Genomic DNA, 25,033 nt, shown 5'->3' with positions numbered 1-25,033 from the left:
CTGGCCCTCCTGGGAGTAGCCCGCTCCTGCAGTGCCCCGTGGGGAAGGAGAGAAGGTTTGCAGAGGGGCCTTGAAGCAGGAGCTCCCCAGTATGAGAAAGTATGAGGAGGAGGAAGGGAGAGGAAGGAAGGGAGGGAGGCGACATGGGGTGTGAAGTCATTCCTGGAGAATGCGTTGGTCATCCGGCTTTCCCTGGAGAAGTCACTATGTGTTCTGCTTTTTATGGAAGGGGCTCTCTGCAGCCAGTGCCTCTCAGGCCTCCTGCCTACCGGGCGCCCCCACCCTGTTCCCTCAGGGACACGCTCACTTGCTGCTCCACGAAATTTTACTGAACATTCTGGGTGGGGGAGCTCCTCTCAGCCATCCACTGCCAGCCTGGAGGCCCGAGGCCCGAGGCCCGAGGCTCCCAGCCCTGCCCCAGGCCCCTCCTTTGGCCTCTGTGGTCAGAGCCCAGGAGAGAGGGGGTCATCTGTGGTGCCGAGGGGAGTGCGGGGACTTGGGGGGAGGGCAGCATGGAAGGCTGTCTGCAGAGGGCAGCCCCTGGGCCACGTGGGGAGGGACTCCAGGGAAGCCACCGGGACCCTAGATTGGGAAGGGTGAGTGGGCAAGCTGGCATCTGCCGCTAGGGGTGGGCCAAGGCTGGGGCCTGGGAGCCCCGCTGCTTGTTCATGGCACTCAGGAGCTGCTGCACATAGGAAGTCAGTAGGTCGTCCATCTTGTAGCCCTGGACCAGGAACAGGGTGGGGTCAGAGGCTGTGGGCGCAGGGAGGGCGGGTGGGGGTCTCAGACTCAGACACCCCTGAAGGCATTCAACTCTGCACCCACAACTGGGCGGGGCGTGGTGAGGTGGGCGGGGCTCTCGCTGCTGGGGCTGCCTTTTCTGGCTCCCTGCCAGCTGAGTCTCCTTCCCTCTTCAGGAAGGCCAGGACCGCAGGGAGCCTTGCACCAGGCCTTGCCACCACATTGCTGGCTGCTGGCCCTGGCGGATGCAGCAAGCCTCCCGGCAGGCCTCTGCTGACCCAGCCTGGGCCTGGGCGGCTGAGCCCTCAGAGTGACAACTCGCCCATGGCAGCAAGGAGCGAGGGTGGGAAACCCAGTGTCCAGCACCTGTCTGCCCGGAGTGTCTGGGCTGGGGGAAGGGACCTGGGCTCACCAGAGAGGTCTCACACAGCAAGCGGCTGCCCCGGCCCAGGCTGCCCAGCACCATGTGGAAGTAGGTGCTGCCACTGCTCCAGCTGGAAATCCTGGTGAAGGGGTAGGTGGTGAGCAGCTCCTGAGGACAGAGGGGCAAGGTGGGCATGGCAAGCTGAAGCTGGGCAGGACTAGGGGCCTTTGGGTCCCAGGGGTTTTGTGTGTGTGTCTGTGTCAGGGGACAGGAGGGTGCGCATGACACACCAGAGCAGGTGACCACTGGCCTGTTTGCACAGGGTCGCAGGACCCTGGTGAGTCCCCCAGCCCTGCCACTACCTTGGTCTGGGGGTGGATGAGCAGAAACCCATGTCGGTTGATGGCGATGAGGACGACGTCTGGATAGGAGGGCTCTGAGGTTTGCTGGGGAGACAGGGGCACAGTGGTCACCAGGTGGCCACTGTCTAGGAGCTCACCTGAGACACACGCACGTACACACGTGTACACATCCGTACACAGACACACACTCCTTCTACACCTGACAGCCAGCCCCACCCTGAGATGCATGTTTGGGGAGAAGCTCAAGACTGCTGGGGCCAGGGCTGAGTGGGGCCCGCTTGGGCAAGGCCTACCTTCACCTCAAAGAAGGCAGACCCGAAGGTGGGCCACCGGCAGATCCACTTAAGGAAGGCCACCTTGGCCTCCTCTACCGTCTTGTCCCTATGCTTGTCATAGGCCAAGAGGATGCTCTGGGGGAAGGAGAGGGCCAGTGAGGTGGGGGGAGAAAGTCTCAGCAGCATTGGGGACAGCATGGGGATAGGCATAGTCTGAACAGACCCAACCCACCCTCCATGCCCAGCAACTGGCTCACTGTGCCTAGGTGGGGCCCTTGATAGGCATAGTCTGAACAGACCCAACCCACCCTCCATGCCCAGCAACTGGCTCACTGTGCCCAGGTGGGGCCCTCGGAGGGGCAGTGACCCAAGGGCCCCCTCCCCAGCCCTGTTGAGGACCTTTTTCCATTCCTCTGAGGACATCAGACATGTGAGGTTCTTGGGCACCAGCTCCCTCAAGATCTTGGGGACACTAGCCAGCTGGGAACGGTCATTGTCAAACTGGGCCTTGTAGATGAGGCCCGCCAGGTGGATGGCGTCCTCCCGTGAGCACTTGTGGAATCCACGCAGGTACTTGGGTAGCTCCTGGGTGGTGGACATGCTGGGTTTCAGGATGTCAGCCCACCCACCCAACCTCATTTTTCGTGCTCAGGTGGCTGTGGCCTGAGGGGTTAGCCCACCCTCATCCCGGAGAGACTAAAAAGGCTGAAGCTGAGGCCCTCAGGTAGTCTCTGGCCTGTGCAATGAACCCCAATCCAGGCAGGGCTCCCTGATGTCTTATTGTGCAGGCAGTGGCCTACTCTACCCCCATGTAGTTGGGCACGGGCCAGTGCTCCATAGGCTGCAGGACCCTTTGTCCCCTCCCTCCCCTGGCAGCCTGCCCACCACATAGGACCCCATGGTTGGAGCCTGGGCCGGGTGTGGGCTGCCACGGCCTGCTGCTTCCTCCACGTCTCAGGGCAGCTGTGACATGGCAAGGGGGAGACCCATGCCCACCAGGAGGGGGCCTGTCTGGGTACCTGATGGTAATGGAGTATGCTGTCTGCATTGGCATCCTTCCCTGGGACCACGTTGAGCCACAGCTTCCGCATGAAGTACACCTGGTAGGGGAGCGTCACAGGGACCCCTGGGCGAGAGGTGGCAGTGGGCACCAAACCTCCCCAGCAGGTTCTGCTGGGCCAAGCCCCCACCGTGCCCAAGGCACTGCTTGCAGCACACCCCCCTGCTCCTCCACCTGGAAATCTCCACCCCTCTGCCTCACCGGCCCCAACTCTTCCTTATCCTCCAAGACTAGGGTGGGGACCACCTGCTCCAGAAATGTTTCTGGACCTCCCTGTGGGGGTCAGATCCCCTCAGCTCCTGTTCATCCTTTATCACCTTGCAGTACAGCCATCTGTTCTGGGCCTGTTCTGGGCCTGTCCCCATGCCCTGCCCCTGCCAAGCTGGGAGTGTCCCCAGGGCAGGGCCTAACCATCTGGCCTCACCATGGGCTGTGCCCAGGATCATACAGGACACACAAGGTAATGAATGAATGGGCCTGGGACAATGCAGGAGGCAACCTGCCCAGGGAGGCAGATGGTCCTGCCCCTGCCCCTCCATCCCAGCCACACCCTCCTTCCCCCACCCCCTGCTCCACAGAGACCCTCACCTTCTTTCTGGGGCTTGTTCTTCTTGACCCAGTCAGACACCTGCCTTAAGGAGTCAAAGAAGAAGTCTCCCTCCTTCTGGCTGATGACCTGGGTGGGAAAGGTAAGGGCTGCAGGCAGGAGGAGCAGCTTCTAGGGGAGCGTCCTTGGGTCCAGTGGCTTTCTATGGCCTGGCGGGCTGGTGCCGCACTGTTGCGGGCTCGCTCAGGGCCTGCTCAGGTTCAGCTGGAGGCAGCTGCCTGCGGGCCACCCTGGGTGTGTGGGGCGAGGGCTCTGGCTCTGAGACCCACCCCCGCAACGTTTGTCCGACTCAAGCCCAAGCCAGCCCACACAGGCATGCTGGGCAGGCTGCGGTCCTCTCAGTTGTCAGGAGAGCGCCTCACACAGGGGACCCCCGCTTGCCATCCTCCCTGTCCCAGCTGCCAGGATGGTGCACCTTGTCTGTGATCTTGATGAAGAGGCTGCAGCCCTCCCAGGAGGCCAGCTGCAGCCTGGTGGCAATGCTGTCGCACATGTCCCGCACCCGGGTATTGGCGCCCACCTCCAGCATCTGGGCAGAGAGGTGGCAGTGAGGCCCAGAGCCTGGCCTGGGGCCACACATTCCCAAAGCACAGCCTGGAACGGCCCTTCGTTGCCTGGCGCTTTTGGTCCCTCATAAAGCCTGGGCTGTGCTCCGTCCTGAGCAGGGCAGGCCTCCCCTGCAGAACACTGACCCTGAGTTTATGCTGCTCAGTCACAGCATTCGCTGTCTTGGGACCCAGGAGGCCCTGCCTTTCGAACTTGCTTTGTGCCCTGCAGCCAGATGGTGGGGACTTTCTGTTATAAAGACTTACACGGCACTGGGGAGGCTGTGAGGGTGGCATCAACCACCTCAACCTCCTCAGCTCCTCTCTCCTTGGCTGCCTCTTGCTGAGGGCCTCACCCTCATGGCTAGGTCCCCTCTACCCTCCCCAGCAGCCATGGCGGGCTCTGTCCACAAGGCACACCCAATGGTGGCAGCTGCTCGCCATGCCACAGGATGGTCAGAATCCCCTAGGGGCCCCCAAGCCTGGGGAATCAACCTTGCTACCCACCCTTCTGGCTTTCCTCCTGTGTCCTTGGTCTGGAGTCCTCAACCCGCACCTTGGGACAGTCCCGACTTCCAACTGCACCTGCCGCTTCCCCCCACTCCTCCCTGCTACCCCTCTGTTCCCCTTGCGGGCAGCACCACCTCTGCAGCAAGGGCGGGAGGGGCCTGTGCACCAGGGGGAGATGGGGGGTGGGGCAGGGGAAGTAGGAGAGTGGTGAAGGTGAGATGTCCCCTCGAAACCCTTGGGTGACCAGGAGCTCTTTGGGCTGATGGAGAGTGTGCCTTGCAGTTTCCCGAGGCCTGAGACTTGCTGTGGGCCAAGGGTTGGGGACTCACCTCGTTGGTGTCATTGGGGAAGTAGATCTTGTGACAGATGTGGGACACATTTTGCTCGGCGGCCTCCACCTCCACCTGGTGTGGGGGCTGCTTCCGGGGCCCCGCCCTGAACAGGACAGCACTTGCTGCAGATGCCACCCCGCCCCTACTCCCCCAGCCTCCACGTGGGCCGTAAACTACGTGCCAGAGACAAAACAAAACATAACCCCAGTGATTACTGCTGGGGCTCCAACCCTTGCACTTCCCAGGGGGCTGACCCTGCCTGGCGGGCTCAGCACATGGCCCCAGAGGAGGTGATGGCAGAGGCAGGCCTGGTCTCTCCTCCCAGATGACCCCAGTCCTGAGCAGGCCCTGGTAGGCTGGGACACACATGGGGAGGGGGCCAGTGGCACCTGGGCAAGGCACTGGGGGGCAGGGCATGGGGTGGCGGGGCACTGGGGGGCGGGGCTGGGGATTCCAACAGCATCTCTCTGAGGTTGCCCACTCTGAGGGTGCCCACCACGAGGGTGCCTACAATGGCAGCCATGAAAATCCTGGCCACTCATGGCCGAACACCCTCCCCACGGCCACAGAGGAGGCAGGAGGCATGGAGGAGAAGACAGCTAAGGAAGGATTCCCTGACCGTGGCAGGGATGAGGGAGAGGGCACACGGGGTGGGAGGGCTAGGCCTCTGACCTCAGCCACTCTGGGCTGGGCCTCTCAGCACCCGGGCTCTGCTGGCTCAGGGCTCACCTCAGGACCCTCTGGATGCGGCGGCTGCAGTCTGGGGCCAGCAGCTTCTTCCTCCGAGTGTCTATGAACTTCTGGGCGTGGGGCAGCAGCGCCTTGCCAGGAGGAAAGAGGCCCGTGCAGAGAAACAGCAGTTGCCAGCCTCGCTCCTCGCTGTACCTGGAGGGTGGTTCCTGTCAGCCAGACAGGCAGCTCAGGGAGCAGGGACATGAGACCTGCCTGAGCCTGGGGTCTGGGGGACCCAGGGGAGGGTGCAGTGGGCACTAGCAAGGCCACATCATGCCAGCCAACCACCGGCTGTCTGGTGCCACAGGGCTTTCCCACCCTCGAGAAGAGGAGGGCCCCACTGCGCCCATTTTGTGTAGGAGGACACTGAGGTTCAGAGAGGCCATGGCCCACTCAGGTCACACAAAGAGGGTGGAGGTGGGCAGGTCCCAGGGCAGGACCATTCCGCCCTGCTCTGACTGCCCCAGGAGGTCAGCAGAGTAGCCGGGGGCCCAGCGCTTCCCACTGCTGCCGCAGGTGCCGGCCTTGTGTTCAGCTGCCACCAGCTGCCACTTCCACTCTGAGCATTGGGCCCAACCTGGGAGGTTGGGACGGGGACTGAGGGGCCAGTGCCCTCCACCCTGCTGTCCCTGGCACACCTGTTGGAGTTGTGTGTCAGCTGCTTCAGGATCTGGCAGTAGACCTCGTCCTGCAGGGCTGAGTCCTGCAGGGCCAACGAGAAGATCTGGTCGGTGAGCTCCAGGGTGGGCCAGGCCTGACGAGAAGGGTAGTCGCCCATGTACCTGAGGATGGGTGCAGCCGTCAAGGAGAACAGTGCTGGAGGTGGTCCCACGCTGATCCCTGACCAGGGATAGACACTGACCCCTGGCCCCAGCCCCACACTGACCCCTGACCAGCCCTGCAGTGAGCTGTGTGTCAGTTCTGCCCTGTGCTCAGTGAGGTAAGGCCCAGCCCCACTCATGGGGCAGCTGTGGGGCTGGGAGGGGACTGCGGTGCCTGTGCCCGTGAGGCTGGTATGCAGCGGGGGTGGGCTGGCTGGGGAAGGATATCGAGGAAGATGTGGCAGGCGATGTCCCGCAGCTCAGCGTTGGCATGGACACGCTTGAGCAGCGGCTGCCGCAGTGGTTCAGCAGAGTAGGCCCACAGGTGGCCCCGGGTGCGAGCCAGGGAGAGCATGGCTCTGCTGACTGTCTCCTTCTCTGGGGCCCTGTCAGGGGCAGAAGCCAGCATGAGAAACTGCCTGTGGTCTTCTCTGCCCCATGCTTCTCCTGTTTGACCTCCCAGGGTGGTTGTGGAATGGTCAGGGGGTCCCCTCCTTGCCACAAGCCCCTCCTGGCTTCCCCTGCCCTGGGGAGGCCCGGCAGGCTCTGCATCGCCCCTTTGACCTCCACGCAGCCCTCAGGGGTGCAGGGGGTGGGCACCTGAAGAACTTGTAGGAGAACTCCTCCAGGGTGTGCAGCTTCTCCTTGGGCTGCTCCTCAGGCAGTGGCTCTGCGGGCCGCCCCTCCTGGGCTGCCAGCTTCCGCTTCTCTGGTGACATGGCCAGCAAGCTCTGCAGTGGACACAGGCCTGTAGGCACCCAGGAGCACCGCCCAAAAGCCCTTCCCATTGCTCCTCCTGGCCTGGGTGCCTCAGTGACTTGGGAGGGGTCAGACCGCAGGGCTGGACACCTGCTGTGTGACCCAGAACTGGTGGCTAAACCTCTCTGAGCCGGTTTCCTTTCCCTCAGGAGGATTAGCACCACTGTCTATGAAGCCAGGACCACCTGCTCTGGGGCTCAGTCACCTTGGGCTTCTCAGACCTTCCAGGCTGCCTCTCCTCAGGGGCACCCCTCGGCCTAACCCTGCCTGGTCCCCAATAGCTTCAGGCCCAGCACAAACGTCACTCCCTCAGGGATGCTCACCCCTCGGCCTAACCCTGCCTGGTCCCCAATAGCTTCAGGCCCAGCACAAACGTCACTCCATCAGGGATGCCTTCCCACACAGGGCGAGCCCCACCCTATTACAAGTCTCCATGACAACCAGTGCTTATTCTTGGTGGCACTTGGCACACTTACCATCACTTTGTCATTATTTACCCAAATACCTGCATGCTCCCTGCAGGTAGAGCCGCTGTTGTGTCCTCTGTGTTGCAGGCACAGGGCATGCTCGGCACTCAGTGCGTGTGTGTTGAATGCCTGCCATCCCTGCCTCCCTGTGAAGCTGCTCTTGGGGACTGGGGTGGTTCTCGTGGGGAGGGAGACTTGGGCCCCTTGGTTCAGGGTTTATTTATTTATTTATTTGTTTTTATGTTGTCCGGTACAGGGATTGAACCCTGGCCCTTGGTGTTTCCAGCACCATGCTCTATCCAAAGGCTGTGCTGGCATTTCCTGGTTGTGTCCTTTGACAGATGAGGAAACCAAGGCAGAGTGGTGGGTGCAGAGAGTGAGTGGTGGTGGTGGGACGGGAACCTCAGGGGCCAGCTCTGGGTCAGGTTTAAATGAGGCAGCCCATGATGACATTGGGTTTATTCTCAGGACACACCCATTTATTGATCACCTACTAAAAGCCAAGCTGGGCACTACACAGTCACCCCACAGGGACAATGGGGCCTGGCAGAGCTGACCTGATGCGCAGGTGGCCCTCCTGGCCTAGGGGCCCAGGCTGGGTGACCTGGGGCTGCTTCGCTTGTGCCTGTGGGTGCCTGGGCTGAGAAGAGGGGAGCGTTCAAGTTACCAGTAGCTGCGCCGAGGGCTTGATGACTGTGGGGATGGTGTAGAGGCAGGCCATGTGCACCAGCCCTGTCCTGCCCGTCCTGTCGTTCTGGCCCTGCGTCCAGTTCTCAGAGGCTAATAGCCCCTGCTTCTTCGTCAGGATCAACAAGTCCCCCTTCTTGAAAGGCAGGAGGGTGGCATCATCTGCAAGTCCAGGTCACACACACAGGGACAAAAAAGTCATTTGCTGAGGGATCTATAGGGCCAAAGGTTGTGCTGGCATTTCCTGGGCTGTCTCCATTGACAGATGAGGAAACTGAGGCATGGAGTGGTGGGTGAGAGGCCACTAGGAGAGTGAGTGGTGGTGGGACAGGAACCTCGGGGGCCCAGAGGGCTGCCACGTGCTGCACCTGCACAGGCACACAGCCCAGGCGGGCAGGGGCTCCAGAGCTCTGACCTTGGCCCCAGCCCTGGGAGACCTGCTGAGGCTGACTGGGAGCCAGGGCCTTCAGAGCCTGGCCTGAGCACTGCATGACCTCTCCGAGCACGTTTTCCCGTCGGTAAAATGGAGATAATAATCATCCCTCCACGCTGGGGTGGCTGGAGGACTGATGGGCGACAGGGTAACACATCCCAGGCTGATGTTCCTCACCATCGTGATACCCCATGCACAGGCCCTTCCTCTGCATCTCAGGGAACCTCCCCTCCCCGCTTCTGAAGCCCCTGCACCAACCACGCCACTGCATGGCCCATGAACGCCCAGCCCAGCATGTCTTCCCAATCAGCTGTGCCAGGTGGAGGTCCTGGGGCTCGGTCATGACCCCCACAGCCCACAGCTCAACCCTGCTAGAGTGGTCACTTGCAGGGAGGCTGCGGCTGAGAACTAGCTCCCGCCCTCTGCGCGCTGTGACCTGTGACCCTGGGTGAGCTAATTCCCTCTCTGAGCCTCCGCTTCCGTGTCTGTAAAATGGGGTAATTGGGTGGCTATGGGGACGGTGCTCAAACTCCACTGGCTGGGGGCTGGGGGGTGTCAGCCCTTCCAGGTTCTTCTGCAGCAGTGAAGTCCTGAGCAAGGCTTGCCTTGAGGGTTTGAGACCACGTCCTGCAGTCCCCTTATTTTGTAGAAGAGTTTCCTGAGGGAGCACGGCCTTGCCCAAAGCCGCCCCCTGCCAGCTTTGTGACCCTCCCTCTCTCCCTCTACTGGTGTCCCTGAGTCCTGCTCCGTGCAGCATAGCTGCTGTGATGTGGGGATGCGCAAGCCACCCCCCCGCCGGCCTCTTGCTCCTGGCTGGGTACCTGTGGCCTTCTTGTCCTCCAGGGCCATGGCAAACACGGACCTCTCCTTCAGGCCCTCCAGAAACAGGGCCACCAGCTCGGCAATGGCCACGACGCTGGGGGACACGAACTCATACTCTTCGTGCAGCAAGGACAGCAGCAGCCGGTGCCCACCTCGGGCCTCCCTGAGGGGATGGAGGGTACAGTGTGACCCCAGCCCTCCTCCTCCCTGTCCCCACTTCAGCCCCTCTGCAGCCTTAGAGTGGGGACTCTCCTGAGCCACAGACAAGGAAACAGAGTGGCTCATCCAGGGCCATGGCAGGGCCGGGGTCTGAGCCCAGGTTGGCCCACATCTTGGGCTCCACTGTGGATGGTGAGTGAGTGGCGGCCAGAGCTTGGAGCCCCTTGGGCCTCAGAGGCAGTGGGGGTGCCAGCACCCAGTGTGGGGTTAGCTCTGGGCAGTGATAAAGTGGCTGGTGTGCAGCGACAAAACAGGCCTGTGTGCCTCATTTTATTCATCTGCAGCATGCAGAATGCTGTGAGCACTTCATGGAATCCAGGAAAGTGCCCAGCAGAGTCAGCCTTGGTGAGTGGTGGCCAGTGTGCACTGGCACAGCCCCGCAGTCATGATTATGATGGCCTGGAGGAGTTCCCAGTAGGTGGGAGCCTTGGAGAGCCACGGAGTGGAAGTATTGGGGTCTGCCCTGGCCTGAAAGGCAACCCCGGCCCACCAGGACCTGTCTTTGGCTCCCCCCTGAGACATTCTGTTCTCTCTGTGTGGCCGATTCTTGCCCATGGGAAGAGAAAGAGCCTGCAAATGGATGCAGGCCACGGAGACTGCAGGCAGTCTTCCCTGTCCAGCCGGGTCTGGGTTTCAAAGAGAAGCTCCTGGGGCAATGCCCGATGCACAAATGGAGCACTTAGTGGGGCAGCATGGCCTGGCAGAGAGGGTGGCTCCTGAGTCCGGTGGCTGCTGTCCCTCCACCCCAGCCCAGCTCCATGGTACAGCATGCCACCCCTTCTACCTGTCTGTCCCTGAGCCCGCAGATGCATCGATCCCAAGGACTCAGGTTGTAAGGAGAGAGATTTGGGGACATCCTCCTTCAGGGCCCCTACCTGTTGGTGGCCAGACCCATGACCTCTGTGAAAGAGAGTTCCAGCAGCATCTTCTCTTTCTGGTTCAGGAAGTACAGCCCCTTCCAGTTAATGGCTAAGATCAGCTGTGCCTTGGGCAGGCGGGGGCCTGGCCAGAGGAGACAGCAGTGTGAAGCTGCACTGCCCAGGGACGCCCAGCCTGCGCCTGCCCCCACGGCCAGATGCTGTTACCGGAGAGTGTGGTGACTTGGAAGAGCCGGGAGAAGAGCAGCGGCCACCGCAGGCGGGCAGCGTCCACCACCTGCTCCCGCACAGCCTGCGGCGGGACTCGCGCCTGGGTGTATGGGGCCTGAGGGGGCAGGCGGACAGACACCAGGTGTCACCTCCATCATCCTTCCTCCCCTACTGACCCCTCACCCAGCTCTCAGGGTGATTAATCAGCGGATCATCCCGCCAATGTGAAGCCTCTACCTAAAGTGAGGTCAGTGCCCAGCGAGCGATCCTCTGGGGATGCTGGGGGCTGACACAGCCCTATGGTGCCCTCCAGGAGGAGGACCCTTTGGGACATGGTTTTGAGAAGAGAGGAAGACCTTTCCCCATCAGCAGTGGGACGCCAGGGGCACTGCTGGCGCGTCTGGGCATGCAAAGCCGGCGTCTGGTGTCTGCGGGCCGGCGAGGCGGCTGCTCCTGCCCGCGCAGCCCCATGGGTCTGGTCTCGCTGCGTGTCTCTGTGCTCAGCACCTCTCTCTTCTCTGGGGTCCTTCTGCGTATTGGGGACCTCTCTCAGGCACCTCCATCTCAGCCATGCCCTCTAGTTCCTTGTCTTCAAGTTTCCTTCCTCCCCTTTCTCTGCTCCTCCCCACCTTCAGCCTCTCCTCTCCCGTCCCCACTGCGCTGTGTCCCTGTGTCCATAACTGACTGTAATACCCAACTGAACGTTTTCTTCACTGTTGGGTAAAACGTTACTTCTCTTGTTCCTGCTTTAAAAAGTGGCTGGGCAACGTTCAAATACCAGCTTTGGGAATGTAAATCGATGCATCACAGCTGATGATACACAATATGTGTCAAACATCTAAACCGTCCCTACACTCTGATCCAGGGGTTCCCACGTGCCTATTGGGGAACAGTGTGCCCCTGGGGGCAGGACTGATGCTGGGGCAATGGCGTGGTCTACGGTCAGCAGCTGTGAACTCCTTCACACCAAGAGGTCACAGTCCAGCCAGACGCTGCAGCACAGACCAGCACAGGGACCACCCAAAATACCTACTTGAGAGGAGGAGGGAAGGTGACGCAGGCTTGTGATAGAGAGTTGAACTGAATGAGACTGTTTAAACTTGAGGAGACAGGACTATGCTCAACAGTCAAGTTTAAGCTTCCTGTTCCCCTAGTGGGTGAGGGCTTGTGTGGAGGGAACCCACCCCCTCTGCACACCTGGGGCCCCCACCACCATGGAGGAGAGTTCAGGGCTGACCTTGGCATGGGCAGCAGTGATGAGGCTAGCCCATCTCTCTGGGGGCTTGGTCCTGTACAGCTTCTGGGGGACACAGCTGGGCAGCAGCCCCTGGATAGCCTCACTCCCCACTGAGGCACCCAGCTGCACGTAGCAGTGTTGGGCCAGCAGCTCCACCAGCTCTTCCTCCTGCACATTTCAGGGGCACATGGGGGGGTGATGAGAGCCCACCCTCTCCCATGACACCTCCCCTGCCCCAGCACAGTGCAGCTGACCAGCAGCTCAGGCAGGACCTGGGAGTGCAAGCAGCCACCTTGTCCTGCCATCTCCAAAGGGAACCGGCACATGCCCTGACTGGGCCTCACACAGGATGCACTCCTGGTGGCAGGCCAGGAGTCCCAGGCAGCCCTGGCCCAAGCCCTGCAGGCCCTCTGCCTGAGAACAGGGGGTACTCCTCTCTGAGTTCCTGGGTGGAACCCCAGCATTACTGCTCTGAGTAGGATGAAGGTGGGCAAGGCCTCCCCCCTGTCTTAGCTCTGTCCTCACTTGTCAAGGGAGACCAGTGGCCACCCCTTCAGGGCTTCTACAAGGACTCAGCTGGGCAGGATGCTGTGCAAGGCACCAGCACGGCACGTGCCGGGATCCTAGCAGCCCATTCTCTCGGGGGGACCACAGCCTCACAAAGCCCCCTGCCCCTGCTGCTCCCTGCCAATGCCCATTCCAGGCAGGCCTCCAGGACTGCATCCTCCTGACTCAGCACAGGGAGGTTTGCACCTGCTGCTCCCAGAGCTCCAGGTACATGCTCACCCTCAGTTCTCACATCTCACCTACAAAAGGGCTCTCAGTACTCTGTACATGCCACATGAGGGCCCAAGGCTCAGAGAGGTGGCAGAACTTTCCAAGGTTACAATGCCAGGAGGAGGTAGAAGTGGGACATGAACTCAGGCACTAGGGTTCCAAGGCCACGTTCTTGACCATGAGGCTCTGCTGCCCCATAAACAGAGCTACTGCGGTGAGGCCAGACAGGCCCGGGGCCCAAGGGAGGAGACAAGGGAGTAGGGCTTGGGAGGGACAGCCGCACCTGCACCTCTGCAACCACCTTCCCTCTGTCCTCTGCATCCTGCACATTCTACATCACTCTGTTCCTGGCTGGGTCTCTTCTCTGTGAGTGTTTCCTGGTGGCTGCAGACCAGGCTGGCCCTGGAATGTGGTCCTTCCCAGGCTCCTCACCTTCTGGAAGCTGTACTCGCCGAACCAGACTCCACGGAGGACTTGGCAGTAAATGAGGTAGGTGCTGACAGGGTCTTCCCGGGAGTCATGCCAGGGGGTGAAGAACTCCTTCTGGAAGTAGATGTGCCAGGGTGACTGGCGCTGGCTCTCGCCCCTCTCCTGGGTCAGCTGCTCGCACCGGGCAAGAACGTCCATCACGTGGTCACGCCCGCTGCCCAGGGACCAGAACTGAGGCCAGAATCAGGACAGCAGGGGTTAGCAGCTGCTGTGTGCCCCACCCCATGGGGATGCCTGCTCTCGCCCCTCTCCTGGGTCAGCTGCTCGCACCGGGCAAGAACGTCCATCACGTGGTCACACCCGCTGCCCAGGGACCAGAACTGAGGCCAGAATCAGGACAGCAGGGGTTAGCAGCTGCTGTGTGCTCCACCCCATGGGGATGCCCACCCTCAATACTTGCATGTGGAAGACAGGGATTGGGACCCTTGGAACCCAGCATGGGCTGAGTGGATATTGAGTCCACCTGGCCACCTGACGCAGCCTGTCCATCACTCCCAAACTCTCCTCCCTGCCAGCCCCTCCCAAAGAAGGCAGAGATTGATGCTGGCTGATGTGACCAGGACCATGGCACTGGGGTTGGCTGACTGGCTTAAGTGCATCTGAGATGAGGGTGTGGGTGTGGGAGTGGAGGCCCCTGGGTGGGTGGTGATGGGATTCAGGTGGTTCTGTGCCGGTGCAACCCCCCATATCTGCTGCAGGGGTGGCATGTGCAGCCCCCAGGGTGTGAGGGAGGTTGGAGCAGACTGCTGGTGTGAGTGCCTGCTGTGTGTGTGGTCTGTTCGGATGTGGCAGGGGAGTGACAAGGTGTGCACTGCATGGGCTGTTGTTTTGGGCTGAGGTACAGCCAGCTGGGCAGGACAGGCTGCCTGGCCTGAGGCATTTCCCGTGTGTGCACCTGCATGTGTTTGGTGGCTGGGAGGGGTGGTGGCCAGGTTGGGACGTGTAAGGGCTAGAGCTTCAGGGTGCTCTGGCCTGGGCATGTGAGGGAGGCAGGCGATGGATGGGACTCATGGTCAGTACCTTGCCGTACACAGAGACCTGGAGGGAGAAGCCTAGGTGGTCACTGAGGCCCTGCTTGCTGGCAATATGCAGGCAGATCTCCCGCGACGTGGAGGCTGAGTCAACCATGACAGTCAGGCTCTGTCCAGTCACCAACATGACTTGGATAGGGATATGCTTCTTGGACTTGACAGCCTGGGGACAGATAAAGACTCAGGCCCCTCTGTCCCGGAAGCCCCTGGGCTCAGCTGCCTGCCTTGGTGCTCCCGGAACCCATTGTTCCTCCTTGCCCATCCCCTGGATTCCCAAGGGCAGGGCCTTTAGAAGCCCTGCGCTGGCTTGGCTCAGCATGGAGTTTACAAAGTTCAGGCCAGTTGTTTGTTGCTGAGCAGACAGCCATCAGGGACAAGAGCAATGCTGCGCACATACACCAGTGATTTGTGTGCTTCTCCAGGTCCACCTCTGCAGCCTCTGGGGTGCAGCCTGCAGGCTGTAATGGTCCCACTTTCAGATGAGAACTCTAAATTGGCAAGGTTAAGTGACTTAGACTCACGAGAGCTCTTGGGAATCCCTGAGTCCGGTACTTGGGAACATTCTGGGGTCCTTGAAAGCTATTGATCCTGTCTGTGCACAACACTGTGTGAACATACTTAGCTTCAGTTCTCCATATAGGACACCATGGGGCCACAGGAGTGAGCACCTTCCAGGCTTGGGCTGGGCCCAGAGCTGAGGGTACAGCAGAGTGCTGGGGATGTCCCCTTCACCCTGGCTGCTCTGAATGGCCCTTCCCGAGGACACTTCAGGATCTCGCAGGTGACATAGCTGTCAAAGCAGGTAGAGGTGGCACCTGCTCCCGACAGCAATGCCACCAAGGACAGCAAACTCAGCATAACCACTGCCTACTTTACAAAGTGCAGATGCCCTTGGGACGGTAATACTTGAAGCAATTAGCTGTCATTCACACCCTAATGCTAATGAATATGTCAGATTTGGTTTCCCCTGCAGTTAGTAGGGCCCTAGAGGAATGTGAATTTATAGATGGGGAGGGCATCTTTGAAGCCTGGGCTATGCCTGGGGAGGCTGAGCCCCAGCGGGACTCCCAGGGACCATTGGCACAGAAGGTACCACAGGGAACACAGAGGGGAGGAGGTCAAGTCCTGTTGTAGGAGAAGGCACCCCTTGAGTCGTGCTGAAGGAGCCATGGGGGCCTGTCCCACCCCACCCCTGCTGGCCCCTACCTGCAGCTCTAGCCAGGTGGGGGGCTCTGTGCGCACCCCATTGGCATAGGTGCGTCTCAGGCGCTCAGCACAGAAGGGCCCGTAGCCCACTGGCCCTTGACCAATGAAGTTCAGCAGATACTGGTGGGCGAGGAAGAGAAAGGAGGGAAGACACTCAGAATGGAGGCAATTTCTGTTCACTGCCCAACAGATTTTTAAAATTATCACACTCAGTTTGTAAAGGTACACGAAATGGATGCTCTCGTGCTCCAGGAGAAGGAACAGAAATTGGTATGTTTCTGGGCAGCAGCTTGGCAATATGTTTTAAATACTGCATAGTTTTAAGACGTGCATGCCCTCTAACCCAATAACTCAAACCTATTCTAAAGGCACCTATGTATTTTTTGATCACAGTGGTATCTAGGGTGATGTGAAATTGGAAGATGGCCCCCAAATGCCCACCAACAAGCTCAATACCCTCTGGGACAGCCAGATGTGGAAGCTGGCATTTGGGAAGTTTATACCTGAGAACATTATAGAGATAAGAAAGCGAAAAATGCAGGGAGCCAATGTCCAAAGTACGTTTGACAAAATGTATTGAAAATCTTTTCGTCTCACAGAGAGATTTCATTCCTTCCTGGGGTGGGGTGGGGAGATACAGCTGGAAGGGTTTCCTGGTGCCGGAAATGGCCCGAGTGCCCAGAACAGACCACTGGGGTGACCATGGTTCCTGCTGTCCACCAGGAAGTGAGTGTTTTCTGTATGATCACAAGTATGACACTATAACACCACAAAAGACCAGAGAAAATATTAATGACAGTTACCTCTGGGAGTCGGGGTGACTTATTTTTGTTTTAGACTTTCTGCAGTTCTGCATATTACTGTCAGAATCAGAACTACACTAAAGCTGCAAAGCCTGGGGCTTCTCCCACTTGGAAGCATCTGCCAACCGCCTCTATTTTAGTTCTGAGGACTCAAAGAGGCACTGCGGCCCATCTCCAGGCAGGGCCCATTCCTGGGACTCCTGTCTTTTCAAGGCACATTTAATCTATTGTCTCAGTTTAGTCTTGAAGAGCCATTCTGGTGCCTTAGCCCAAGTGAAATGGTCCTGCAGACCCTGGATAGGGGCTGGAAGGAGCCAGACACAGTGTCCTCTTTTACAGATGGGGAAACTGAGGCCCAGAGAAGTGCAGGCACTGCTGCCCATCCCGGCCTACAGATGCAGGAGAACCAGGCATGGACCCAGGGTCCACCCATGCTCCAGATGTAACCACTCCCCCCAGGCCCTCCCCACCTTCATGAACCTCTCCGAGGGCGGGAAGCAGCCCAGGCAGAGGCTGAGCAGGATCCAGCCCCGGGCCAGGCTGCTCATTTTGAAGTTCTCTGAGAGCTGCTTGCAGATCTGGCAGTAAATTTCATCTCTGAAAGACACAGACCATGGGGAGGGTGGACTGGGAGCTGGCTCTGGGGGAGGAGAGGAGACTGGGGTGCCTGGGCACACCATCCTCTTGTCCCCTAGGTAGGGTCCCTCAGTACTCTGGTCCCCCAGCCTCCTCACCTCCCAGGACTGTGCCACCTCCGATGTCTCTCCAGGCTCCGCGTCCCCACTCCCTTCAGCCCACCCTTCCATCAACTCGTCCCTCAGGCCCTTGCTCCCTCCCACTCTGCCCCACAACACCCTGGCCCTGTGTGCTTCCCTCAGCCTCTCTGCCCCAGCCCTCCAGCAGCGGGGCATGGCCCTCCAGCAGTGGCGCCCGGGTCTGTCAGCTACAGCCCTGCCCTCAGTAGCCCAGCCTTTGCCCAACCCGATCTGCTCCTTTCCTCAACCCTCCTTCCTAAACACAGCCACCCCCCTCTCCTGCAGGGAAAAGCGGGACTTCATGGAAGAACACCTCAGCCCCTTACCTCCTGACCAGTGCCCATCCCCACAGGCTCACGAACTCCTCCCCAACACACCCAGTCTGCTCTTGGCCAAGGGTCCTCCTGAATCCTTTCCCACAGACTCCAGCCTCTGTCAAACCCCATATATCCAGAGGCCAGTATCTTTCCCCTAATACTCAATGGTGTGCTGGTAAATGCTTATCACACATCTCTCCCTTGAAAAAAAGCCTGGACTTGTCACAGATGCCAATTTCTGTGGTGTCCATGTTCCCACTAAGGCCAATTTCAGCTGCCAGCATGACTTTGCTGAACACAGAGCTGGGTGAAGACAAGCACAGTGGGCTCTGTGAGCGGGGAAGGATCGGCTCCAGCACACCGCCTCCTCCTGCAGGCTACAGGCATCACCACCCACCGCACACCCACACCGGGAACCTGGGAGTTATCCTCGACGCCTCCCATCCCTCCATCTCCCAATCCAATCGCCGTCCGTCTCCTGCACGTTTTCTCTGAACCCTCCTCTCCGCTCCTGCTGCTGGGGCCATTCCTCATCATCTCTCTCTGGATCTCCGTCACAGCCCCTTCCTGGCCTCCCACCCCCAGGCTCCACCCCAACATGTTATTGCCAGGGAGATATTTCTGGAAGTCAAATATGATCACGGTCCTCTCTTGCTTAAAACTTTCCCCCACTGCCCATAGGCTTGAATCCAAACTCCATGCTCCACCTGTGAGAATCCACTTAGAATTCCAGACCCTTCAGGCTGTGTCAAGGCTCTGTGACCTGTTTACACTTTCCCTCCTCTGCCTGCTGGGAATACAATCCATAAGTACCAGATTTATGAGGAGATAACACTCAAGTACCAGATACTGGAGGGAATGGAAAAACATGACCATCCTCAAGAAAAAAGACAGCCAATGGAGACTGACCCCAGATGACCCAGATATTGGATTTACAGAAAAGGTTTTAAAACTACTATAACTCTGGGCCGGCCCGGTGGCTCACTCGGGAGAGTGCGGTGCTGATAACACCAAGGCCCCAGGTTCGGACCCCATATAGGGATGGCCGGCTCGCTCACTGGCTGAGCGTGGTGCTGACAACACCAAGTCAAGGGTTAAGATCCCCTTACCGGTCATCTTTTTAAAAAAAAATAAAAATAAAAATAAAACTACTATAACTCTGTTCAAGGACATAAAGGAAAATATGCTCATAGTAAATGAACAAACAGAAAATCTTGGCAGAGAAATCGAAGTGTAGGAAAGAACCAAGTGCAAAATCTAGAACTAAAAATATCTCTAAAATAAAAATATTGCTAGATGGGCATGACAGCAGATTGCGGAAGAAAGAGAAAGATTGGTGAATTTGAAGCTAGATCAATAGAAACCATTCAATCTAAAGAACAGAGAGAAAATGAAAAGAAAGAAAAGATGAGCAGACCCCAGGAACCTGAGAGACAATATACAAAACACATGCATAGGTTTAATTAGAGTGTGAAGGAAAAGAGAAAGAGAATGGGGCAGAAAAAATATTTGAAGGAATAATAACCAACAACTTCCAAAATTTGGTTAAAAATATTAAAGTAATTGAATCCCTAAAATACAGTAGTCTATCCCTTAAAGCAATATACATGTTTCTTGTAATTTGTATGAAAACCCAATTCCTATAAAGCAAATTGTATATGAAGCAAAATACACATAATATGGATGAGGGACTTGCTCATTTACAGGGTGCTGGCACTGAGCCTGCTCTAAAACGAATGGCCAACCCATGATGAGTCTGTTTTCCTAAAACTGGGTTTTACCCATGGGTTTTCTTAATGCAGAGCAAACGAAGAGCCCTTGCTGGCCCTAACATCGGCGGTACTAAGACCCAGCCTGCAGGCCCAGGACAGGAAGCTGGGAGGAGAGGAGGTGTGTTGGGGCCACAGGCTGGAAGCAAGCAAGGGGATCTGAAGCTGTGAACAGGGTGAGGGGCGAGTGGGGACTGACCTGAGGGTGGGCCGCAGGATGGCACAGCCCACAATGAAGTGCACCTTCTCCAAGTTGGACATGGGGCGGTCTGAGACGGCACCATCAGACTCGAAGGCCTCCTCTCCGATGTTCAGCTGGCTGGCGACCTTGAAGCCCAAAGACGACCATCAGGGTAGCTGTGATTCTCCCCATTTGCCATGGAGGAAAAGTGAAAGCCTGGAATCCTGGCCAGACTGAGGTCCCCTTGCCTTGGGCTCACCTGGCCTGTGATCCGGGAGGACCGCTTCAGCTTCATGGAGGAGATCTCCTTGGTCACTCTGTCCCTGTGGCTGGGCCTCTGTGGAAGGAGACAGTTAATGAGGGAAGGTGAGCCTGGGCAGTACTTTGATGATGCTGACCCTACAGCCACCTAGGGTGGGCAAATGTCCCTCTCACCCAGCCACTTCCTGGCCCAATTTACAAAGCAACGTGCAGTGCCTTGTCTTGGCCTCGCTTTATACTCTTGCAGGTGCGCATCGTCATCCTCACTTCCAGATGAGGAAATAGGCTCATGCAAGACAAGAGATAAAGTCTGTCCAGCCAGTTACCAAAGCTTGTGCCCCTCCTCAGGAAAGCCCTCGGAGGCGGAGCTGGGTCTAAGCCTGGGTGCACAGGACAGCCCCAAGCCATGGTCATTCTCAGGAAAAATTTGGTGGATGAATCAGAGGATGCTCTGCCCACTGCACGTGGAGGTCTGCAGAGGATCAGAGGAGCCCAGGCTGCCAGGCTGGTGCTGAGCAGGGAGGGGCTTGACCCCAGCCTTTAGGGCCTGCTAGTCTACTTAGGCAGAGGCTGTACCTCGTCATGATGGTGTCATAAGAAGAATTTGCTGCCAAAATTAGAGCTAAGTGTGGGACTGGGCTTGGGTTGGGATCAGCCTGTGTCCAGGGCCAGGCACCAGCTTTGGCTGGGGAAATGCTGGCTTGCCACATAGGGACTGAACTTGAGACACATTAGCTGGCAAGTTCCGTGAGGGTGGTGGGGCCTGCCTGCTGCTCTGTGAGTGGGGCACATGGTGGGACCTCCTGCACTTAACGTGCCATAAGGAAAACCTCAGATCTGACCTCTGGGAAGCCAGTCCTGCTTCCACCCTCCAGAATATGCAGGGTGGCTGCCGGCATCCAAGGTGGACCCTCCCACAGTGATATGTGACTTCCAAGATGAGACATGGCATCTTCCTTCTGGGGTCACTCATCCTGGGGGAAGCCATGTTGTGCAGATGCTCAGGCAGCTCTGTGGAGAGGCCCACGTAGCAAAGAACTGAGGCCTCCTGCCAACAGCCTTGTGAGTGAGCCATCCTGGGAGTGGACCCTCCAGCCCTGGGTCCACTTGACAGCAACCTCATGAGAAACCCTGAACCAGAACTAATCAACTAAGCTGCTCCTGATCCTCAGAGACTGTGTGAGATAATAAATGTGTGCTGGCCGGTTAGCTCGGTTGGTTAGAGTGCACCAAGGTCAAGGATTTGGATCCCCATAATGGCCAGCTAACAAAAAAAAAAAGACTGAAAATGCTTGGGTGCCCAGGCTTGGGAGCTGGGTTCAGCAGGTAACTTTCAAAGAAAGTGCTTCAGGTCTTGTCTCCCCTTCCCAGCCAGCCTCCTCAAAAAAAAAAAGACTGAAAATGCTTGGGTGCCCAGGCTTGGGAGCTGGGTTCAGCAGGTAATGCCAAAGAAAGTGCTTCAGGTCTTGTCTCCCCTTCCCAGCCAGCCTCCTCTCCCTGCTGCCCGTGCACCACTCACCTGTGCAGCCTCACCGTGTTGTGGATGCTGGGCGCCACTCTCCCTGCCCAGCATGTCGCGGAGCTGCTCCATCACTGAGCTGCCACGCAGGCTGTTCTTGGCATAGAGCACTGGCTCTGGAAGGTCACCCATGAACCTCAGGACGATGTTCCATATGGCCAGGGAGGACTGGAGAAATGAGACACACGGCCTGGCTGGAATCCAGCTCCCAGCACTGGGACCCACAGTGACCCCAACCCTTCCTTCTTCCCTCTGAACCACAGCTCAGACTTCAGGCTCTAGAGGGGAGGCCTGAGCCACTGGAAATCAGAGAACCACTGGGTACCGCGCAGTCAGCATCGTCCTCGTGGTAGAGCAATGGGTATCGCAGGGGCCGCTGGATGTGTGTGTGGCTGGCCGATTTCTGGAAGTAAGTTGCAGCAAACTTGGGGAAGGTGTACTCAGCCAGGTCATCCATGTCCTCCTCTGCCTCTTCCACCATGGGGACTGTGTCCAGGTCAACCTCAGGCAGCTTCTGGGTCTTTGCTTCCAGATCCTGGGGGCCAGCAGAGGGAGGGACATTGGTCAGCAGCCCTTTCAGATAACAGCCAAACTGTCAGCTAGCCACCAGTGATGTGAGCCTCTCTGGAGGCCAGAGAGCCCAAGAAAGGTCTGCCCAGGTGTCCACCAGGTGCAGTGGCATGTGTCCACTCCCCCTGTGTTGGACACCTTTCCCTCCTCCCACACTCAGGTGGGCTGCCATGTGCTGGCTATCTGGCAGTGTGACCTTGAGTCCCCTGTTCTGCAGAGGTGGGGTCTCTACACTTCCCCCGTGCCATCCTCCCCACAGAGCAGGGGGCAGTGCTCCTCTGGAGGAGGTGGTCCCAGCCACCCCTACTGCACAGGGTGAAGGGGCAGAGGGGGCCTGAGGCCATGAGCATGGTGAGGGGCAGGGAACCTAGGTCACCAAGTCTCAGGGCCCAGAGCAGGCTGCAGTGGGGGGTCTATGGCAGGACCACCGTGGGGACACTGCTGTTCCTGGCCCCTCCCCTTTCCTTGCACCACTACCCTCAGACACCCCACCCTCCTGCTGCATTCATCGTCCTCGACCTCAGCTTCTACAGTCACATTCTGCAGAAGAGCAGCCTCCAAGGTCCTCTGGCGGCTGGGGAGTCAAATATATGCAGGGGATGCTGCATGAGTGAGAGCCCAGTAGCATTCACACAGTAAAGGCTCTGGGAAGTCTTGCAGCTGAGAAACCTGCTTGACTCAAAAGACATTCTGCAGAAGAGCAGCCTCCAAGGTCCTCTGGCGGCTGGGGAGTCAAATATATGCAGGAGATGCTGCATGAGTGAGAGCCCAGTAGCATTCACACTGTAAAGGCTCTGGGAAGTCTTGCAGCTGAGAAACCTGCTTGACTCAAAAGGGCTTGACCACAGAAACCCATGCTTGCTGCCCTTCTTGCATGACCACCCAGGGCTGCGGCACACCGTGGCCACCTGCTCCAACGGCTCCCCCAGCTGTCTCAGCTTCTCAAGGAGCCTAGAGTTTGGCTGAGGTCAGGGACTGGGCAAGTGCTTCCATCCCCTCCTGGGGCTAGACTGCGAACAACAGGCTTGTCTTACCTTGGAGCCTGGCGAGGTCTGGCCCTCCCGCCCCATAATCATGGCAGGGAGGAAGCCGAACACTTTCTCTACCAGCTCTGTGTCGGTGATGGTGTCGTAGATGGACTTGCGCTTCTTGGTGGGGAGGGTGCTTTGGCTCTTCTGCTCTTCAGCTGGGGTCACCAGCAGTCCCTGCACACATCCCACAAGGGAAGGTTGTCACAGGCCCAGCTGGGCTCAGAGGGCCCAGCTCTGCCTACCCTCACAGGGCAAGCACCTCACAGAAGCCAAGTAAACCTTGTCTTACCAGCACTTATCCAGATCAACATATTTTGTGCTAACATAAAAGATTTTAAAACGTCGGCTGACTAGCAATCAACCAGCCAGGGCTTTTCCTTCCCAGAGACAATCAGAGGCCTGGATAGGTGAGGTTTTTGCCTCGTCCCTACCCTCACATGGTCCCTGAGGCACCACCTCAAACTCCAGGACCTCAGAACCCAGCCGTAAAACCACTGCTCAAGCCCACCCACTTCTTTCATTCAAAGGGCATCAAGGTTCCACCAGGAGAGGTCCCTGGTGCCTGAACAAACTAATGCACAGGTCAGACTGCTTTGCAGCCAGGCTGGTGTCACTCGGGGGCACAAGCACACTGCTGATGTGTCTGTCCTCTCACTTGCTCTGTTCACTGTACTAGTAGTTTGCTCCACAGACCCAACTCTCATCAGTGGAGCAGAGGTAAGCATCATCCTGGCCTCTGGCCTTATCACAAGTTCTAAATGAGCCAAGTGAGAAGAAGGAGGTTGGGTCTAGGTAGCCTACAGAAGAAATGGGATCATGCAGAGATGAGCCTACAAAATGCAGGTGCTAACCCTGCTCCTTATTCTCCCAGCCTCCCAGATGGCTCCCCTGGGCATTTCTCTGTCCCCTGAGCTGTCATGGACAGCCCAGCAACCAAAGCCTTTGCTCTCCACCATGGCATGGTGGCCTCCTATAGCTCATCTGGCCCAGATTTCCTGTGCCTTTTGAAGGACCAACCATCCTTGCCCAGAAACCATCCCCAAGGCTAAAGGGAAGGGACCAAGGGTCTTGACTTCCAGGTTCCAGGTATAATGCGGTCTTGCTGATCTGATGCCTCGCCCATGCTACACCCTGCCAGCTCGCGGCTGGTGGCCAAGGCTTCCCAGATGGCGTGATGGGTCACTGCAGGACTGCCTTTGGACAGGGAGAGGAAAGGTGTGTCTCTCGTGGTATCTAAATTTCAGTCCAGGAGGCACCTCCTAATTTGCCTCCTGAATTCTTGCTGTGTTCTTGAATAACTGGAACAGATTTTAACATCTTGGCTTGAGGGTGGGGACTTTCCAAAGGGGCTTCTAATGAGAACTCTATGTTGCTGCTCACTCTTCCCACCTGCCCTCATCCTCTTGGGCCCCAGCCAGCTCCACCAGCCCCACCTGCTGGGTGATCACCTACACTGGCTTTCTGCCGCTGGAAGCTCTGCCGGGCAGCCATGCCCCTGGCGTGTGCTTGGATGACCACCACTGCCCTCCTCTTGGCCTGGACTTGCTGGCGCACCAGGTAGCCTCTACAGAGGGCCTGCAGCTGGACCATCCTCTGCCACATGGCCTGGTACTGCCTCGCCAGCCAGCGGCTCCGGGCAATAGCCTGCAGACGCTCAAAGCCCATGAGGATCTGTGGAATCAAGAGGAAGGTGGGCTTATGGTGAAAAGGCCTTCCTGAGGGAACGGAGAGGGGCATTCCCCAGGAGACCTTGCAAATTAGCTGTATAGTCACCTGCTTTTTGGTAAAGGGCTGGTGCTAAAATTGTATATACCTATGAGCATGAGCACATTGAGTTATTACATGTAAAGTACTTAGAACAGAGCCTGACAGGCAAATAAGTGCTAAATATGCATTTGCATAATAGCATAAATAATAAAGTGGCCTCCTGGGGGCTATGGACAGAAATAATTGATTTGGATTACACATGAGTGACTGGATTCCAGAGGCTTTGCTTTTCACACCTGCCAGCCTAGTCCAGCCAACTTGTTGGAGGCTAGTACACCTGTGTGCAGGACTCTGGGCAGCTCCATCAGGCTAGTCTCTCAGGGTAGTTTTAAAATGAAAGGGAAATACGAAATGGATGCACACCCGCTTGTATGCTGCAAACTTCCCCTGGGCTACAGCAATCCCTGAGCCCCTGGGCTGATCCTTGTTGGCTTCTCAAAGACCAACAATGTGTCAGCTTAAGGGCTTGGAAGTCACACAGATCGGCATCCAAACT

At 58.0% G+C, this 25,033-nt stretch overlaps 1 protein-coding gene across 1 annotated transcript in view; it reads right to left on the bottom strand.

Annotated features, from left to right (window-relative positions):
• Positions 1-622: 622 nt before the first annotated feature.
• MYO7B (myosin VIIB) overlaps positions 623-25,033 on the bottom strand; it is a gene marked incomplete at its 5' end in the record, with an annotated part of 54,698 nt that continues 30,287 nt past the window's right edge. The window contains 27 exons of the mRNA XM_008578355.1: positions 623-724; positions 1,154-1,273; positions 1,468-1,551; positions 1,761-1,877; positions 2,142-2,327; positions 2,762-2,868; positions 3,391-3,478; positions 3,825-3,938; positions 4,794-4,899; positions 5,526-5,681; positions 6,167-6,320; positions 6,578-6,735; positions 6,950-7,080; positions 8,243-8,424; positions 9,517-9,680; positions 10,612-10,738; positions 10,822-10,939; positions 12,062-12,229; positions 13,271-13,498; positions 14,348-14,521; positions 15,565-15,684; positions 16,838-16,964; positions 19,408-19,535; positions 21,170-21,337; positions 21,495-21,704; positions 22,774-22,944; positions 24,223-24,441. Of these exons, the coding sequence (XP_008576577.1) occupies positions 623-724; positions 1,154-1,273; positions 1,468-1,551; positions 1,761-1,877; positions 2,142-2,327; positions 2,762-2,868; positions 3,391-3,478; positions 3,825-3,938; positions 4,794-4,899; positions 5,526-5,681; positions 6,167-6,320; positions 6,578-6,735; positions 6,950-7,080; positions 8,243-8,424; positions 9,517-9,680; positions 10,612-10,738; positions 10,822-10,939; positions 12,062-12,229; positions 13,271-13,498; positions 14,348-14,521; positions 15,565-15,684; positions 16,838-16,964; positions 19,408-19,535; positions 21,170-21,337; positions 21,495-21,704; positions 22,774-22,944; positions 24,223-24,441 (3,927 nt within the window). The remainder of the gene's footprint in view (positions 725-1,153; positions 1,274-1,467; positions 1,552-1,760; positions 1,878-2,141; positions 2,328-2,761; positions 2,869-3,390; positions 3,479-3,824; positions 3,939-4,793; positions 4,900-5,525; positions 5,682-6,166; positions 6,321-6,577; positions 6,736-6,949; positions 7,081-8,242; positions 8,425-9,516; positions 9,681-10,611; positions 10,739-10,821; positions 10,940-12,061; positions 12,230-13,270; positions 13,499-14,347; positions 14,522-15,564; positions 15,685-16,837; positions 16,965-19,407; positions 19,536-21,169; positions 21,338-21,494; positions 21,705-22,773; positions 22,945-24,222; positions 24,442-25,033) is intronic.

Source organism: Galeopterus variegatus, unplaced genomic scaffold, assembly GCF_000696425.1.
Source record: "Galeopterus variegatus unplaced genomic scaffold, G_variegatus-3.0.2 Scaffold1669, whole genome shotgun sequence".
Lineage (NCBI taxonomy): Eukaryota > Metazoa > Chordata > Mammalia > Dermoptera > Cynocephalidae > Galeopterus > Galeopterus variegatus.
Note: the sequence above shows the minus strand (reverse complement) of the source record. Positions and strands in the feature narration are given on the sequence as shown.